The 17,625-nt window shown below is 37.4% G+C and overlaps 1 protein-coding gene across 2 annotated transcripts in view; it reads left to right on the top strand.

Moving 5' to 3' along the window:
- The window catches only part of PARD3B (par-3 family cell polarity regulator beta), a 461,004-nt gene extending 446,948 nt beyond the window's left edge, over nucleotides 1-14,056 (top strand). For both annotated transcript variants that reach the window (XM_039341567.1, XM_039341566.1), the window contains exon 21: nucleotides 13,478-14,056. In XM_039341567.1, coding sequence (XP_039197501.1) covers nucleotides 13,478-13,838 — 361 coding nt within the window. In that variant the 3' untranslated portion in view covers nucleotides 13,839-14,056. The remainder of the gene's footprint in view (nucleotides 1-13,477) is intronic.
- Nucleotides 14,057-17,625: the final 3,569 nt, after the last annotated feature.

Genomic DNA, 17,625 nt, shown 5'->3' with positions numbered 1-17,625 from the left:
ACGCAGCTTTACTGGGAACAGCTTCCCTCCTGCGACATATCTGTAACACCATCAAACATTCACATCTGCCTATCCCAGGTCCTTGGTAAGGACTCGATAATAGACAATAATAAACCCAGTCTGAACATCTGGCTTACTGTGCGATGAATAATAATAATAATAATAATAATAGCAATAGTAATAGGTCACTTGAGTGCAATCCCAAAACAACTGGAGCACCACTTGGACACCATTGGCATTGACAAATTCGCCATCAGTCAATTGCGAAAGGCGGCCTTACTAGGAACAGCTTCCATCCATTACAATATCTGTAATACCATTAATTCAAACATGCATATTTGCCTATCCCAGGTCCTTGGTAAGGACTTGATAGGTAGACAAAAATGCCAAATCCAATCTGAACATCTGGCTGACTGTGCAATGATTAATAATAATAATAATGATGATGATGATGATGATGATGATGAAAGAGAAAGAAAGAAAGAAAGAAAGAAAGAAAGAAAGAAAGGAAGGAAGGAAGAAAGAAAGAGAGAAAGAAAAAAGCTTGTCACTTATTCAAGCTATGAATTTTTTTCTTTTTGAAGAGAATCTTGGTTCAAGTAGGGCCAAAGCAAGTTGCCAAAGGTGTGATGGTTGATGGCTGTTTCCTACAGCATTTGCTACAAATGTTCACTGGAACTTCTTTTTCTTGAATTTGGAGAATGTGGATGACTAGACTGTACTGAAGGAGCATTCCAAAATTGGGAAAACTACAATAAAATCAAATTGTTACTTCCCAAAACACCTTACTGGCTACTTTTATATAACCCAACATATAAATAGTATGTAAAGTAGAGGAAATAGAAATAATGATGCATTATTTCTGTTATATTAAAAAAAAAACCATAGGTGAGCATATACATTGCAATATCTAATAAAAGAAATGACAAAAATATTTTAAACAAAGATGGTGAACTTCGTTTTGAGCTTTAGGTATGAAAAAAATAAATACGCTTTAGCAAATATGCTTGAATTACTATATTTTGAAATAAAAGGCTAAAAATTGAGGAAAGTATCTCTTCTGAGTAACTCTAACTCTTCTAAGTTCATTGAAACTTTTTATATAATTACAGAATGATAGGGCAGATGAGCAGTGATGGGGAAACACCAATGAGTGCTCTAATTAAGATAAAAGATAATTTTAAAATGTTCAGTAATGTATTAATAACCTTTTATAATATTTTATCCAGTTTCTAAAAATCAGGCTGTATGTGAATAAAAATAGTAATATCCAAAATTTGAATAGTTAGAATCTTCTGTAACACTTGTTACAACTTAAGGAGATATGCTGATGGCTTCTATTGTTTGCGGAAAATTCTTTTAACAGTGCAGCTGATTTTTCATGTACAAAATAGGAATTGATTAAAATGTGTTTTTTCATATGTGGACTTGTTTTACAGACTGTGTTATAATTTCTGCACTGTAGAGAAAGCACTAGCAAAAGGAGCAGTTTTAAATATGTTACTCATCTGCAATCCACCCCTTTCCCTTATAGCCAATATCACTTTCTCAATGCATATTAGAGAAGGATATTTTCATTAGAGAGTATCAGAAAAGATTAGTTTAAATGCACTAACAAGGCTTAATCTTGCCAGTTACTAACAAGCTCACCTTCAGACCTGTTCTTATTTTCTGATATCAGGTGCCTCATTAACATTAATCACATATCTGATGCAAGCTGGACTCCAGTTTGTTTTTTCTAGGTCTGTACCTTTTTCCATTTATATATTTACTTATTATATTTAGTTTTCATTAGGATCATGCAAATTTCTTTTTCCATGAAGAAAAATAGCGTGGGATCACAGCTGGGGAAATAAGTAAACTAGGATACCCAAATTCTAACAGCTTGTCACTGACTGCAGCTAACTGCTGCCTAGAACTAAATATGACATACCAGACCTTATTTCAGTTTCCTGCTACTGAGAATTGGTTGCCTCTCCTCAATCATATCAAGCATTTTGTCCATCTTTGAAGCCAACTATCTATTGGGATAGGATTGCTGCTTTGGTCTGGTCCTTAAGGTTTTGGCTGTTCCAAGGTGGAAATTGTGTTTCCTTCACCTAGGAATTCTGTAATACGCCACCTCTAGCTTGATCTGAAAGGTTAATTCAGTAAAATGCAAAGCTCTCTCTCCACAGGGCTAAATGCTTTCTGTTAACATAAAGATCTCACTCATACCAGTTTGAGGAACAAAGGACAGAAAGAAGGAACCCGCATTCTAAGCCTGGTCAAAAGGATTGCGATACAAAAGACAGGATTTCTTGGCCTGGAAAAGAGAATTCCTGATGCCAAGAGGTTAATGATGATCATGGTATTATGTTGTATTAAACAATGTACAGCATATAGTAAAACATATGTTGTTAATTTAAGTAGCTAGTCATTACATTAAGCTTTAGCTCCTTTCACTTTTGAAAAGGTCACAAAATAGCAGCATGTTTTTCAATAAGTTATTTAATTCGGAAGCGGAATCTTGGAAAGGAGGCCGGCATTGCCCAAGATTGTCAGTATATACAGAACAGCTGGACAGACAATAGTCACTTTCTCTTGTAGCTTATTCCAAAATCTATTGGACCATTCATGTAATTTGTTTTTTATTTTCAATGTACTTAATAGCCACCTAACGGCTTATTATCATGGCCAGCTCGAAAGTGTCCAGATTAAGCAAGGGAGGAGTTGTTAGACTTAAAGAAAAGACGTTTCTACTTTGAATGCTCTGAGCTTCATTCATTCAAGTATTTATTGTATTTTTAGTGCATTGATTAATTTGCATCCAAACTAATATTTTTGAAGCAAAACACACTTTGTTCAATGGGATATAATTCCAAAGATACATGGAGAGCATTACAGCATATTTTCTGCTCATTTTGTTTTTGGAGTTCTTAACTGGTTCTATGTTCTATGTTCATTCGACAACCCAGTTCAATGTTATTTTTTACATTTCATTTACATTTCATCTATACAGTACTCTGTACAGTACAGTGACAAATCCTCTTATACTTGTAATAATTTTTCTTTCCCTTATTTTTTTATTTTTGAAACATCTCACATTTTCCACAAGTAAATTAAAAAACTTGCAACAGAGCCAGTTTGGTCTAGTGCAGGCATGTCAAACTTGCGATGTCACGTGACGTCACGTGATGTATCGCAACTTTTTCTCCATTACCAGCAATGGGTGGCCGCGGTTTCGGCATGACGCATCCGGCCCGTGGGGTGGCAGTTTAACATGCCTGGTCTAGTGGTTAAAGCAACTGATAGAAACCAGGAATATTATAAGTTCTAGTCCTGCCGTAGGCATGGGGGACTTTGGGCCAGTCAATTTCTCTCAGCCCAACTCTGAGTTTGCCAACAACTCTGTTGTTGTTGTGGGGAAAATAGGAAGAGAGAAAGTTGGAAAACAAGCCTCCTAAACTAGACATGGCAACAAAGACATTACTGAAAAAAATAAGCATAAAAAATAATGGGAAGCCTTCTCTCTTCTGCGCAGAAAATAATCCGACTGTGTACTGAAGTTTGCTACCACTGACTTTTCTAATTGAATAATTTCACTACTTAAAGCAATCAGGCTGAGTTATTTTGTTTGACAGCTGTTCATATCACAAGTTGTTAGTAGAGGTTCAGCTTCGCATTTCAAGGCTTGTAATCAGACATCAACCAAGAGTTCAGTTGAAGCAGTATTGCCAGCATCATTCATTGTATTTCTGTGGGTTAGACAGGAAAATAGTTTGAATCAGAGCAGCAACCCCCATTTCTCCTCCACTTTTTTACTTTCTAATGTCTGGATTGTGAATGGAATTGGACCTAACTGTAGTAGCATAAAGGAGAAGATAAGCTAGTCCAACTTATCTTCTTCAATTTTCTTTAAACATGTTCTTATCCAAATTATGCTACCGGCATAGTGAAGGAACTTGTGTAGTTGTTTTTTTTTTAGATTGATACAAAGAAAAGTGGTGTGTGAAGCCTTTTATTTAGTTAGATTTGTTCTCCACTCAGCATCTTAAGTCACCAAATGATCTCTTCTGTAAAGCCTAAAGAAATCAGAACCCTGTAATATATAATGTTGCCTAGTAGCCTGCTAATCCTGCTTAGAAGCAGTGCTGCATGTGAGGTCTGGTAACTGGAAATCTGACACGTGAGGAATTCCAAATAGCCCCTAGTGCATGGCATGTGCTGCAGGAGAGGCCAGGATGGAAAGAGTTTACATTATCTGATTTTTTGTAGCCACACGTTGTTGATAAAGAATAGGAGGAGACAGCACCTTTAACAAGAGCAACTCATAAATAGTCTGTGTGTGGCATGTGAAAGGATAGGATGGCAGTTACTAAACATCTGCTTTGTACCATGAGGTGCAAGAGTCTTTCATGGACATCAGCCGTAACAAGCAGAATGTGTTTCCTTTTAGCATCTATGTTTTCCTTTAGAAGTTTGGGACCCTGATGTTTCTAAATGTGAAAAGCATGACCCTCTTCTCTAAATGTTATTTTAAAATTACTAAAACCAAGGACATTTGAGAAGAAGCCAGCCTATTCTGAAGATTTCCAAATTGATTTCAATAAACTGTAGCCAATAGGTTTGCCACTAGATAAGTACAGTTGTGCACATATGCACAAACACACACCCTTGTTTCTAAGCTAGTAAACTTTACACATATAGAAATGTTCCTATATGCAGGTCCAATTTCCTGACCACAACTTGTGTTGGAAGATCCTTCTTTCAAATTCGCAACTTGGTTCCTTACTAACAAATGATCAGAAGCCTTACAAATGATCAGAAAGAGCCCTGGTGGTACAGTGGTTAAAATGCAGTTTTGCAGGCTAACTCTGCTCACAATCTGGAGTTCGATCCAGACCAGTTCAAGGCTGACTCAGCCTTCCATCTTTACGAGATCAATAAAATGAGGACCCAGATTGTTTGGGGCAATATGCTGACATTGTAAACTGCTCAGAGAATACTGTAAAGCAATATGGAGTCTGACTGCTATTGCTATTGCCATTACTACTGGTTATTCACTGTCCCACAAAAGGACTTTTCTCTACACTCTGAACTTATTGAGTAAATATAGTAAGCACTGAGGACATCAGAGATTTGTGCAATAGTTTGTCTAAGATCCTTTGGGCTTGAGTTTTGGAAGAAACCATTTCTTGACTTTGTATTATGCTGCTGTTTGGCTACTTGTAATAGAGAAGAACTAAACTTGTTGGAACAACAGGATAAAGTCATTGAATACATTCCTCCTCATCAAAATGATAACGGCAGAATTCTCTTTGAAAACACTTATTTATATCCAGACACCTGCAAGTTGTTTATGGAAGATTAAGATCTTATGGAAGATTTCTGGCAGTGTAAGATCTGCCTCCCGCCCCCAACATTTCTTTACTTCTTAAGGCCCCCAAAGAGTAAGATTGGAATTGTTCCCTCATGTCCTTAGCATATGCCTCTTATGTAGCACTTTTGCAAAGTATATAATGAAGATCAGTGTTGATTCCAGTATTGGAATCAGCACTGGCAGAGTTTTGCACAGGAGTTCTCTGCAGTCTGGTTCTCATTAAGGGTGTAAATCTGTTTCTGGGCTATGGGCAAGGCCTTGTATGATTCAGTCTTCACTGAGAGTCAAGTTCTGCACCACTGGCAACTATTATCTCAGGTAAAATAAATAAATACTGTGGGCCTGATTCTATGATTTGAAATAGTTTTGACATTAGATCAGAAGCTGCGAGATAGCACATATTTATATCAAGAGTAAACATTTTAGGTGAATAAAAGAATTCTGAACAATGTGACTATGGAATTAAAGATTTCAATATTGCATCAGAAATTCTAGATCACATCTCACTTCAGTGATAAAAAAAAAATGGAAAGCATCTCAGTCAGATTAAAACACCTGAAATGTTGCGCCTGGTCAGAGGTCTATTTTCTTTTTGGTTTACTAAAAACAAATGATGAAATAGGGCTTAACTGAACTATGAACATCATTATTTCTGGAGCATCTGTAGTTTACAAAGTGTTCATAATCTTTGATAAGATTACCTCAGATTTCCCCTTTTAAAAATGGAGGCCTGAGCATAAGGGAGTAATGCAATCCACACCATGACTCCATGATATGGCTTTGAACTAAGCCTCCCCAACTTTTTCTGCTAGACTATACCAGTAGCAAATTGGGAATAACTTACATTATTTTTTAACTCATAAACCTGAATGTTCAGGTAGAAATAGTTCTAGGTGTCCTTGTCACTTTTCTAGTGATTCTGTTTTATATGCTCTTGCTAGTTCTGATCTTGAACCTTTGGGGAAGTGACCCAGTTCAAGGGTCACTTGGTTTTAGTACAGTAATGAATATATAAAAAGCAAAACAAGCAAAACATTATTTTTGAATTCTGTAGCTTAAAATCATACCTTATCATTTTAACTCGATTGCTTTTTAATGACTTTTAAGCATTTGAAATGTATTGTTTGAGAAGATACAGTTAAGATGCATTTTCTGGAAGACTGGTTTGATATTCCTATTGCTCATATCCAGTACCATGCAAAGTCCATTTGTTTTGTTTTGTTTTCCTCTTTATTTTCAAGAACTTGAACAAGACTAATTTTCTGAAAATTTGAATGGGCACACTTTTTTAGTTGGTGACATATTAACCTGAAAGAAGAAAAAGACATTTCTTTACTGTTTCCCTGTTCTTCGTATTTACCTTTGATAAGAATACATTATTAGAGGAAGATGCTGTTAAAAGTGAGCAAATAAGCAGGAGGCACAGATAATGAAAGCAAGTAGCTGGAAAGAGGCATTCAAGGAGATGAGGAGGGACACTCTACCCCTGCTCTCCTCTTGGGGTTGAGTATGTGTAAGAAAATGTGTTGTTTAAAGTGAACAAAAGGGATGTGTATGTATGTGTGTGTTGTGTGAATATGCGCACAAACATATAATAAAAGCAAGAGGCTGAAAAGAGACAAGAAATGGGAGAAAGCCAGAGCTATTCTTTAAACAAAGGCAGGATGAGTTGATTAGCCTGGCCTCCTCTTGTGTTCCTCCAACTGTAGAAACTCGAGTTATTTTCAGTGGAAAATTTCCTGTATCAGTTGAGCTTCTCCACATAAATGAGGACTTAGAAAACCATGATCCTTAGCACATGCAGAGTTTCCCCAGATAGAGGGTCTCTCTATTCAGATCGTTCCAGTGGTGGGATTCACATATGTGAACAACTGGTTCTCTGTGTGGATGCCACTTTCAGAAGTCCATTCTGGGCCTGGGCAACAAAAAATTAGCTACCGGTTCTGCCGAAGTGGTGCAAACTGGCTGAATCCCACCACTGGATAGTTCCCTTCTATTCATGGAAGGGAATGGAAGGTCTAAACATATGTACCTAGAAGAAAGAGCCCAAAACTTAAAGACATAAGACTATACTCACATTCATTTCTTTTTGTCTATTTTTCTAGTACTTCAGGAGATCATATATCTGTGTAATTTCTGTTGCATGTCCTTGTTGCATGTACAAAAAAATCATATGTCTTATCCACTAGAAGCAAGGGAAATTCCAGGAGCCTGAGCCACTAACAGAGTATCTTTGTCTTTACACTCTTGCAATAGTTGCTCAGTTTCAAGAACTTCATCTACCACTATCATTGTATTACTTCTGCATTGCTAGGTGATATAAGCAGCTGATCTAATTGACAAAATGATATAAGCTGAAGACTACATTAGTTTTCCATTTGCTCTTTAGGGTTATTAAATTTCCCATACTCTTAACTCTCCTGTGATCTGTTGGAATTCCTAAGGATAGGGGTTTTTTTCTCGTTCTTTCCCTTATGGGGAATGTTCCTCACATGTTTTCTGAGTGGCTGGAGGTGCAGCAGACATTTTGGATGAATCCCATGGATCACTGACTTTCTGCTTCCCTGTTGATCTGAAAGACTTGTGTACCCTCCAAAGCATGGGTCACTGTGCAGGCATGAACCGAGCTTCTGAACTCTGGGGCCTGCAGGAGTCAACAAAAACAATAAGAGCCAAGAATAAAATTCATTAGGACCTCCTTGGAGAGAGCCATTTTTGCAAAGTGAAAAAGCAGTATTGTTTTTCCTTATGTTTGGAAAGGGGAAACTAAGACACACACATAAGTGAATTCTCAGTCTGTATGTGGATTATTGTTTTTCTAGGAAAAATAGCAACAAGTAAGGCATTGTGTAAAGTTGAGTGAAGGTGAGTATAAACATAAAATATGTTTATATCTCTATAGCTATACACCTTTATCAGTCTCTCTCCTTATTTTCCTTTATCAGAAAAATTAAATGCAAATAAAAATAAAATGTAATAAAAAGAAATCTCAATCTCTCACAGCCTTTGCTCTGGTTTCCATGCTAAGGTGACATCCCTTCTTTTGCCATGTCTTGATATTATCATGTGCACTTTCCTCAATGCTTCCACACTACTGTCCACCATCAATAAGAAAAAAAAAGCACAACTTGAAGACAAATGACAACTACAGACTGCATACGTGAATAGAAGCCCATTTCAGCATCAACGTGATTTTGTAACATTTTTGGAAACAGCAGCTTAGATTCTATATTCACAATTTTACACAAAAAGGAATTGTATTTCAATATAAACATATAATTTAGCATAATTGTGTCTGTTGGGGGCTGCCTTGATAAGATTTCAGAATCTTTAGGACTCTCGCAATAATTTTCATTATTTCTTCTAACAACCTTTTAAAAATTAATCTTCTAATTAGTACAAATATATATATAAGAGTTAGGGAGGATAGAATAAGGTTAATATCCTGAATAGTGCTTCATCTCTCCCCAAGAGTAAGAGAAATAACACTCTGCATGTTTATTTCAAAAACACCCTAATTAAAATCCATTTTCCCTTTTTCCATAGTCTGCACTCAAAACAGTCCATCAAAGTAACTTTTGTAAATCACCTTCTTAACACAACAAACTGTAGATTGATGTTTTCCATTTCTTCTCTGGATTAGTCATAAGACTTCAATTAGGGCCATTATGTGTATTTCTGTTTTATTTTTGTCTTGTTCTACAAACTATCTCTATGTTTTTAGATAAGCTAAAATTCCCCTAAAGTCATCATCTTCTACAAAAAGAAAAAAGGAAAAAAGGAAAGCAAAACAAAGAAAATGCTAACAACCTTGTCATTCCAACAAAATTAAGAGAACCCTATTTTCCTCAAATTAGCTACATTGCCACATTTACTGTTTCAGGCTGATCATTCTGGATATTCAGATTCTCAATACAATTTAGATCAAGCCCTTCAAAAAAAAAAAAAAGGAGCACAAAGTTGATCCTGGGGATATTCCACCTTGTTTCAAACTATTTTATTACTTAGGTAATTCCATCCCCCCCCCCCAAAAAAATGAGGCAATATTTAATGCTTCATTCATATAGTTACAAGATCTCATAATCTTCCTTACCTGCTAAGACTCCAGAGTATATGAAATTCCTCCAGCTTCCTGCACTAACCAGTCTAAGTTAAAACCATGATAACCTACTTTTGTTGCTCAGCACTTTTAAATGCCATGTTCTGGCATGCCAAAATAATAACTTTAAAAAAGAAGCAGCAAATTGCTGATCATTCGACTCTTATCTGAAATTGCACATTTCTGACCCTCATCTTATTTGTCTAGTGATTCGTGTCTGTGCTGTGCTCCAGACTCACCAAGCATTGTTTTACATGACATGAAACATAATGTGTGTTTTTTTTCTTCCTGCCGGACTCATTTAAGCCCATAGGATAAATCACCAAACACAAGCAACGGGCAAACATTATCTGCCTTGAAATGAACCTGCGTTCTCCCACTGGAATTGCTTAGTGCAAATGTTTCCTGTTTAAAGTGGAAAGAGAGAGAGGAAAAATTCCAGGCCTTGGACTTTCAGGGCTCCTGTTCTCCCCAGAGATTCTTCACTTTAAAAACAGAACATTATAAAAGACAGGCCCTCTCTGTTTGCTGTGAGAGACTCCAGACCAAGTGCTGAAGGTCTGAAGCCACCCTCAGAGATGGTGAATGGACTACAAGCCAACATGTGTTGTGGGAGCTACTGCTGCCACCTGCACTACGCAACCACATTTCAAGACAGTTAATTCTCTTTCTATCCCCAATTTGGGATACTTTCTTTACGATTGAAAGTAGCATTAGACCATGAAGGGACTACAGGTAGTTCTTGTTGTTAAGCAAATTTTGTTCCATTTTGTTAAGTAAATTTTGTTCCATTTTACGACCTTTCTTGCCATAGTTGTTAAGTAAATCACTGCAGTTGTTAAGTTAGTAACACAGCTGTAAAGTGAATCTGGCTTCCCCACTGATTTTGCTTGTCAGAAGGTTACCAAAGGTTTTCACATGACCCTGGGAAACGCACAGTCTTCATAAATATGAGCCAGTTGCCAAGTGTCCATATGTCTGTGGAAATGTTGCAGTGGTTGTAAGTATGAAAAGTGTGAAAAATGGTCATAAATCACTTTTTTCAGTGCCATTCTAACTTCAAATGGTCATTAAACAAATGGTTTAAGTCAGGGGTAGGCGACCTATGCTGACTCAGGAATTCTGGGAGTTGAAGTCCATAAGTCATAAAAGAGCCGAGGTCGCCTATCCTTGGTTTAACTCAAAGACTATCTAGGGTTCTGTGCATATGCTCTTTCTTTCTTTCCTTTATCACCCTGAATAAAGTTGTGAGTTAGCCAACAGCTTGCTTATTTATTGACTTGTTTGTTGGTCAAGATTAGGTCTCTCTGCTCTAAATTTGGATGTGCTATGTCCCCATAGTTTGCCAAAATGCCTAGTTCACAGCAGCAACCTTTGGACTAATTGCAGTTTCTGAGTAATTTCTGATTGCATTGATTGACTGGTGAATCATACTGCTGAGTTAAGATTGCTAGCATCTGCTGAATTTTCTGAGCATATCATAATGTTACTGAAGTAATTTAAAAATAAAAAATTTGTATAATAAATAAATAGTACAGAAAAGTCATTAAAAAGATTCTGCTCCAATATAATGCAAGCAGCCAACATCATAGGGACAATAGCACCATAGAAACATCGAGATAAGATTGCCAGCCTAGCATTGAAAAGACATGGATGACAAGCCTGCTCCCTTGGGGAGCGCATTTCATGTGACAGTAATCTAAGCTGGAGTTAGCGAAGACATGACTGATAAGGTCCATCTTTACCAAGATGGCTGTGGCTGGCAAAGCAAACACCCCCCTCCCGAAAGGAAATATGCATTCCACCTGCACATCTAGCAAGAAGGCCAGATCAAAGAACCATTTTAAGCTAATCCTGAACTGCCAACAGAGATTCAATATTTCTGCCACTTTTCTAGAAAGGAGAAGTAGAGCTCTCCTTTGAATGACTATGTAGCTTTCAAAGCTCTAGATGATATGAACTAATAGGGGTTTTTTTCCTCTCCAGATGGAACTCTAACAATGCATCAAGTATCAAGTAAAAGACCACAAATTACTTAACATAAGTAACTAAATTCAAACTCCCTTCCTTCCTAGTTTAGGAAGAAACATGAAATTTTGGTTGTGTGTATGTGTGCATGTGTGCACGTGCACACGCATATATATGAAAGACAGTATGATGCATTGGTTAAAGTACTGCACTAGGAATGGGAAGACCCAAATGTTGGTCTCCTTTTAGGCATGGAAGAGATGGTGATTTGGGACAATTGTTGTCTCTCTGGGAAGTCTAAAATCCTTTGTCTATAGTTTATAATGTAAGGGAAGACACCTTCATCCCATAGCTAATTTAGGTGATTATCTGTCTTTCCGTTTGTCCATCCGTCTATTTCATACTCTCTTTGCCTACCCATTATAGTGCCCTTGCCTCTTTTAGAAAAAAAAAATCTGTAAGTATTATATTCCCACTATTGCTTAGGGTGGATCTGTCTTATGCTTTCTAAGCAGCTCTGCTCCTAGGAGAAGCTCTCCCTGGCTATTCTCCAGTGCTTCACTTTTTTCTTTGGCAAGCTGGATCAAATGCATGAAACGTAATTGCGCAAATTACATGAATTGCACAAATTTAGCAGAAGAATACAACATTTGAAACACTGTCTAGGTTCATGAAATGGTGGAAAATATGACATGTCGGATCTGACAAAACTAGCACTCAGACATGAACTCTTTTGGTTTTTCAATGTTGCAGTCAGCAAGTCTATTCAAAGACAGCCAGAGTTCTTTCTGTAACTTAAAAAAGCATTTCACTCTTCAGAGAACAGTTCCTAACAGTCAAACTTTCATCTTGTTGGAGTTGACATCTACAAACAACACTTCTTTATTCCACATATCATTTGTCCTGGCTTTAGAGAGAGAATACCTCTTTAATGTTAATCCAAAATTGGGACAGAAAACCTTTAGAATGACCCCATCATCAGCCATCCCCTGGCAGTCCATGGTGTGAGTTTTCTAATGATCCAAATCTTGTCAAATATAAATTAATGCAAGTGACTTGAGAAGCATATACAAGATCATACATATGCCCACAGGTTATATGGTGCTGCACACACTGAAAGAAAAATGTTAATGGTAGCTGGCTCCCTAAACACAGATACTATATCCTCATATCTTTAATATTTTTATGGGACTGTCAGGCTTTCTAATTGCGGGTCTTCAAGAGTTTTATGACTAGCATTTTTGATGTGAGAACATGGGCAAATCAGCTTTGACATGTGAATTGTACATGAGTGTTATGGTTTGCTGAGATATAGACCAAATTCATCAGTATATCTTCAGGCTAGACTAGACACAAACATGCTTTATTAAATAGAGTAGAGTAGAGTAGAGTAGAGTAGAGACTGGAAGGGACCATGGAGTCCTTCTAGTCCAGCCTCCTGCTCAAGCAGGAGAACCTATACCATCTCAGACAAGTAACTATCCAGCCTCTTCTTAAAAACTTCCAGTGAGGGAGCGCCCATGATTTCTGGAGGCAAGCTGTTCCACTAGTTAATTGTCCTCACTGTTAGGAAGTTTCTCCTCAATTCCAGTTTTCAACCATTGTTTCTTGTCCTGCCCTCTGGTGTTTTGGTGAATAATGTGACCCCCTCTTCTTTGTTGCAGCCCCTCAACTACTGGAATACTGCTAACATGTCGCCCCTGTTTCTTCTTTTCTTTAGACTAGGCAAACCCAAGTCCTGCAGCTGTTCTTCATATGTTTTAGACTTTACTTTCTTACAAAAGAAGAAAGTGCTTTCAGTACAGTTTTGCAAATAAGGTGAATAGCTCAAACGTATTGATGAAGAAACTATAATATGTGGAGGCTGGACTTTTCCACTGGCTTCCTTTGTGTTTTACCAGTCCAGAGCTTTAGTTTTTATTCTGTGGGACTTTTGTTAATTAGTGGAAGTGACATTTCTTGCCCAAAACAATTGCTGCATTTTAGATGAAGGCGATGCAAGACTTTTTACTGACAGCTTCTCACCCCCTTTCTATTTTTCTTTCTAGGCATGGATCTGTAGAACCAATGGAATATTTAACAGGGCTACGGATAGCACACAAAGAAAGAGATCTTCACTACCCTCCTGCAAGCCAACCTGCAATTCACCCCTCCAAAGGGAGCTACCTTCATCCACCAGATGGCCCAAGAGCAACAGAGTTATGGTATTCACCATATTTCCCACCACAGCCAGTAATTCAGCACAAAGGACCTCTCCGCCAAGATGTACCACCATCCCCACCACAAGGCCACAGAGCTCCACCTTATAATGAGGTGGGCAGAATAGGACACAGACAAAGCACTCCTGATCAGTACCAATGCAGGTACCAAGATCCAAGGCAGAAGGACTCTGTGACTGCAGCTGTATAAGTGAAAGCTGGACTGTTGTTGATATTTTATGGTTGACTTCATCTTACATTTAGTTCCTCTGAAGTCACTTCTGCACTCTCAACCTATAGCATCTTCTAAAGCAGTGGTTCTCAACCTGTGGGTCGGGACCCCATTTGGGGTCGAACGACCATTTCACGGGGGTCGCCAGACAAGGCTGTCTGCCATTTTTTCCCCTTTTCTTTGGCCACGCCCCTGGCACCCGGTGATGTATAAGTGGTTGGGGGTCACCACAACATGGGGAACTGTATTATGGGGTCGCGGCATTAGAAAGGTTGAGAACCACTGTTCTAGAGTCACTCACCCATTGTTCTGCCACATACTAGTAATAAAGACAAGCTTTATATTTCTTCAGTGCTGGCTGGGTGATGCTATGGAGATGCTATAAGTCATTCCCAAAAAAGTGCTCATTACCTCTGGCCAATCTGTGACCAGAATATGTACCCAACTTTATTGCAAACTCATACAAATGGTACATGATCTTTAAATATTGAAGAGTAAGAGGTTTTTTTTAAAGTGTTTAAACATAGATGATGGTAGATAAAGACGCAGCAGTATTTATACGCACATCACAAAGTGCCACTCAGGGCTATTTGCACAAAAAAAAAAACCCAACAACCAGCCAAGTGGTCTTGGGGGGAGGGGGAGAGAAAATGATTTTAGAAAAGGCATATAATTCATGCCACTGTGGGTACAATCAGTATATAGGTCCTTTACTAAGACTTCCTCTGAACTGAAGAATTGGAAATATTCTACAGTATCATTGAGATGTGTTCCTTTCAAAGTGTGACCTAGAACTTGTTATTATCCCCATTTCTGAATCCTTTATGAATATTCTTTTCATCTGCTTAGAAGGATTCTTCAGTCTGAAGATGTTTTTCTCCTCTTCTTCTCTGTTTTCTAATTACAAGAGCAGATGGACAAATTTAAAAGATGCCTAAGTAGAGCACCATACAGTGTTGCATTGTAAGGGTTTCTGGAAGGTAATACATAAGGGCTCAGTATGTAACTTCCTACCTCTGACTTCATAACTATTAGTTCATTTGTATGCCATTATATTGATGTATGTGGATGACTATATGTCTTTGTGTCTTGAGAGAGCCGATTCTCCATTGAAGAATGGAGCATATACTTAATAATTGTGTACTAGGATGGAATTATCAATTTGTGGTGATATTTTACTAGTATTTGTTTCCCCAGTCACAACTCCAAATCAAAAAGGTTGCAAGATAGCTGTGGAATATCATGTTTTTCATGGCCCTATCAGAAAACAAATTGTTGACCGTGTTTTCAAGCACTTGGGTAACTATTAGGCTGCTATTTGTTAATTTATTTGTTTAAGTCACCAGTGCAAAGCAGCCCCTTGGCTAATCCTAGAGGACTTAGCAGAGGAAAGATTTGTTAAATGCAAAACATTACAGTGCTCAGATTCTTGGGGGCATTGGAGAATTCTAGGTTAAAAAAGAAGGAAAAAGACATAATAATAGTATAGTTATCAAGTGAGTGATTGAGCATAATGTGGTTCCACTGAGGTGAAATCATGGTAGGAATATCCAGGATGGAAGAAAGGGGCCAGGTGTCAAAAAATCAAAATGGCAGCTGCAATCAAAGCTGCCATTTTGATGGTTTTGACCCCCTCTCTCCATGGATACCCTGAATCATAGTGTAGTTGTGATGAATGTGTCTAGAGAAGAAAAGAAGGGAAATGACAAACTTTGCACACTTCTGTAAAATGCAAAGATAGTTTAAGTTCTCACGATTTTTGTGGTTTGCCACTTAAGACTAATGAAACTTCTGAGACTTGCTTCTGTCTCTAAAAGCTTCTCTAAAAAGTCTCTAATAGCTTCAGCATGTTTTTTTTTTATTCCAAACTCTGACTGGGGACTCATTTTAAGTCTATGTTACAGGCTTTTTCCTTCCAAGTGAAAGATCTTGGGCTTGGCCACAGAAAAGAATTGAAAACTCCTTGGGTTTTATTTTGGTATACAGCAAATTAACAAGATTCATTATAGAGGTCATCTAATAATTATTATATGTTGCTCAGAGGGGTCATCAAGGAGGCAGAGCCATTTATCATTTAGCCTTTCTGAAATGGTTTCATTCTACCAGGTACCCTCAAGAGATTTGGCTTATAGAGAATTCATTATGTACACAAATTTATATTACTATATTTTAGAGAGTCAGTTTCTTTAGTGTCCCTGAAAGAGACAGCAGCTTGGTGTGACTTCTTATGCATTCATATTCAGAAAATATGAGGTACTATAGTGCATTTTATATCAAAGTTGAAGGTCATAGCCTTTCTCCAAAACTACCTGTTAAATATATCAGAACATGGGGCTAAGTGGGAAGCTTCCAGTGATGAGAAATAGCAAGTATGTTCATTTTAATAGGGGAATGTCACCAAGAAGTTATTTTTTTCATGCACATAGTGTATGTGTGTATGTGCACACATGCATATGTACACACACCTGTGTGTTGGATTTCCCCCCCCCCCTAAAATACAGAGTTTTATGGCCATTCAAAGGCCAATTATCTATTTCCAGTGGATGAATTTAATTTCAACTGGCCCTGAATGATTAATCAAGAATTAATTGCAAAGAATTGCAAGACTACATTGATCCTTCCCTAGAAAAATCTATTTATATAAATGAACAAATCTTGTTCATGCCATTTTAAGCAAACAGTTAATTCTCCCTATCCACCTCTATGTAATCACATCTGAAATTGATGACTTACTTTTGTTAAGCCAACATTTTCAGAAATCCATACTGAGTTGAACTATTTACAGGGAAGATGGAAAAATTGCATATTGTGAACACCAGTATATAGTGACTTTGCACATATATGTGATTCAGGCAGACAGTTTCATTTTATATCAGATTTTATTTTTCTGGATAATTTGTCATACCACAATAGATGGACTTCCTTGATGTTATTAGCATATTATACATATTAAAATATGTTTTCTACTTTTCACCTTTTTGAATCATGTCAAGCATTTAGCATATGTATAGCTTATGTGCAACAAGAGAACTCAACTCTTCTCTGTTTGGAACTACCAGTGCTTCATTTTTTAAATCTCCTTGGTTTTAAAGAGACCTCAACAAAATCCACCATTGATGTTGGTTGTCTGGTTTAGTTTATGAGTAAAGATCCCTGCACTGAATTCAGTTTAGTTTTCCTTAAATGTTGTGCACAGCTGAAAATCTATTTAAGTAGGAGTATTCAAGAACTCTAGATTTTGGAGTAGCCATTCCAAAGTTGAAATAGATTTGCTTCCTTCTTCAAGGATTGGGCCTGTGCTTCTGACTGATTCAAGTCTACAGCCTTCAAATTCTGTTTTTAAAAAAATCCATATTCTTAAATGAACAAAAATTTGGCAAAAATGCAATAGATGCAGACAAACAATCAGAAGTGTAAATGAAACTATTTTAATGTGCTTTGATTTTTTTTTAATGACTATAACTGATAATGAAAAGGGCTCCTTGGGTAATAACAACAAATGTTGATGATAGTGGCTTTCTCAAGCCTAATCACAATTAAGAATAGCCTTGAAAGACAAACTTCCACCTTATAAATCAATGCCGCTAACTCTCCCCTTTACAAAGATGTTGTTGTTAATTGCGAAGTCGTGTCCAACCCATCACGACCCCATGGACAACGTTCCTCCAGGTCTTCCTGTCCTCTACCATCTTCTGGAGTCCATTTAAGTTCACACCTACTGCTTCAGTGACTCCATCCAGCCATCTCATTCTCTGTCGTCCCCTTC

Source organism: Crotalus tigris, unplaced genomic scaffold (genome assembly GCF_016545835.1).
Source record: "Crotalus tigris isolate CLP2741 ecotype Arizona unplaced genomic scaffold, ASM1654583v1 scf7180000017767.837487, whole genome shotgun sequence".
Classification (NCBI taxonomy): Eukaryota; Metazoa; Chordata; class Lepidosauria; order Squamata; family Viperidae; genus Crotalus; species Crotalus tigris.
This window is presented reverse-complemented; position numbering and strand designations above follow the sequence as displayed.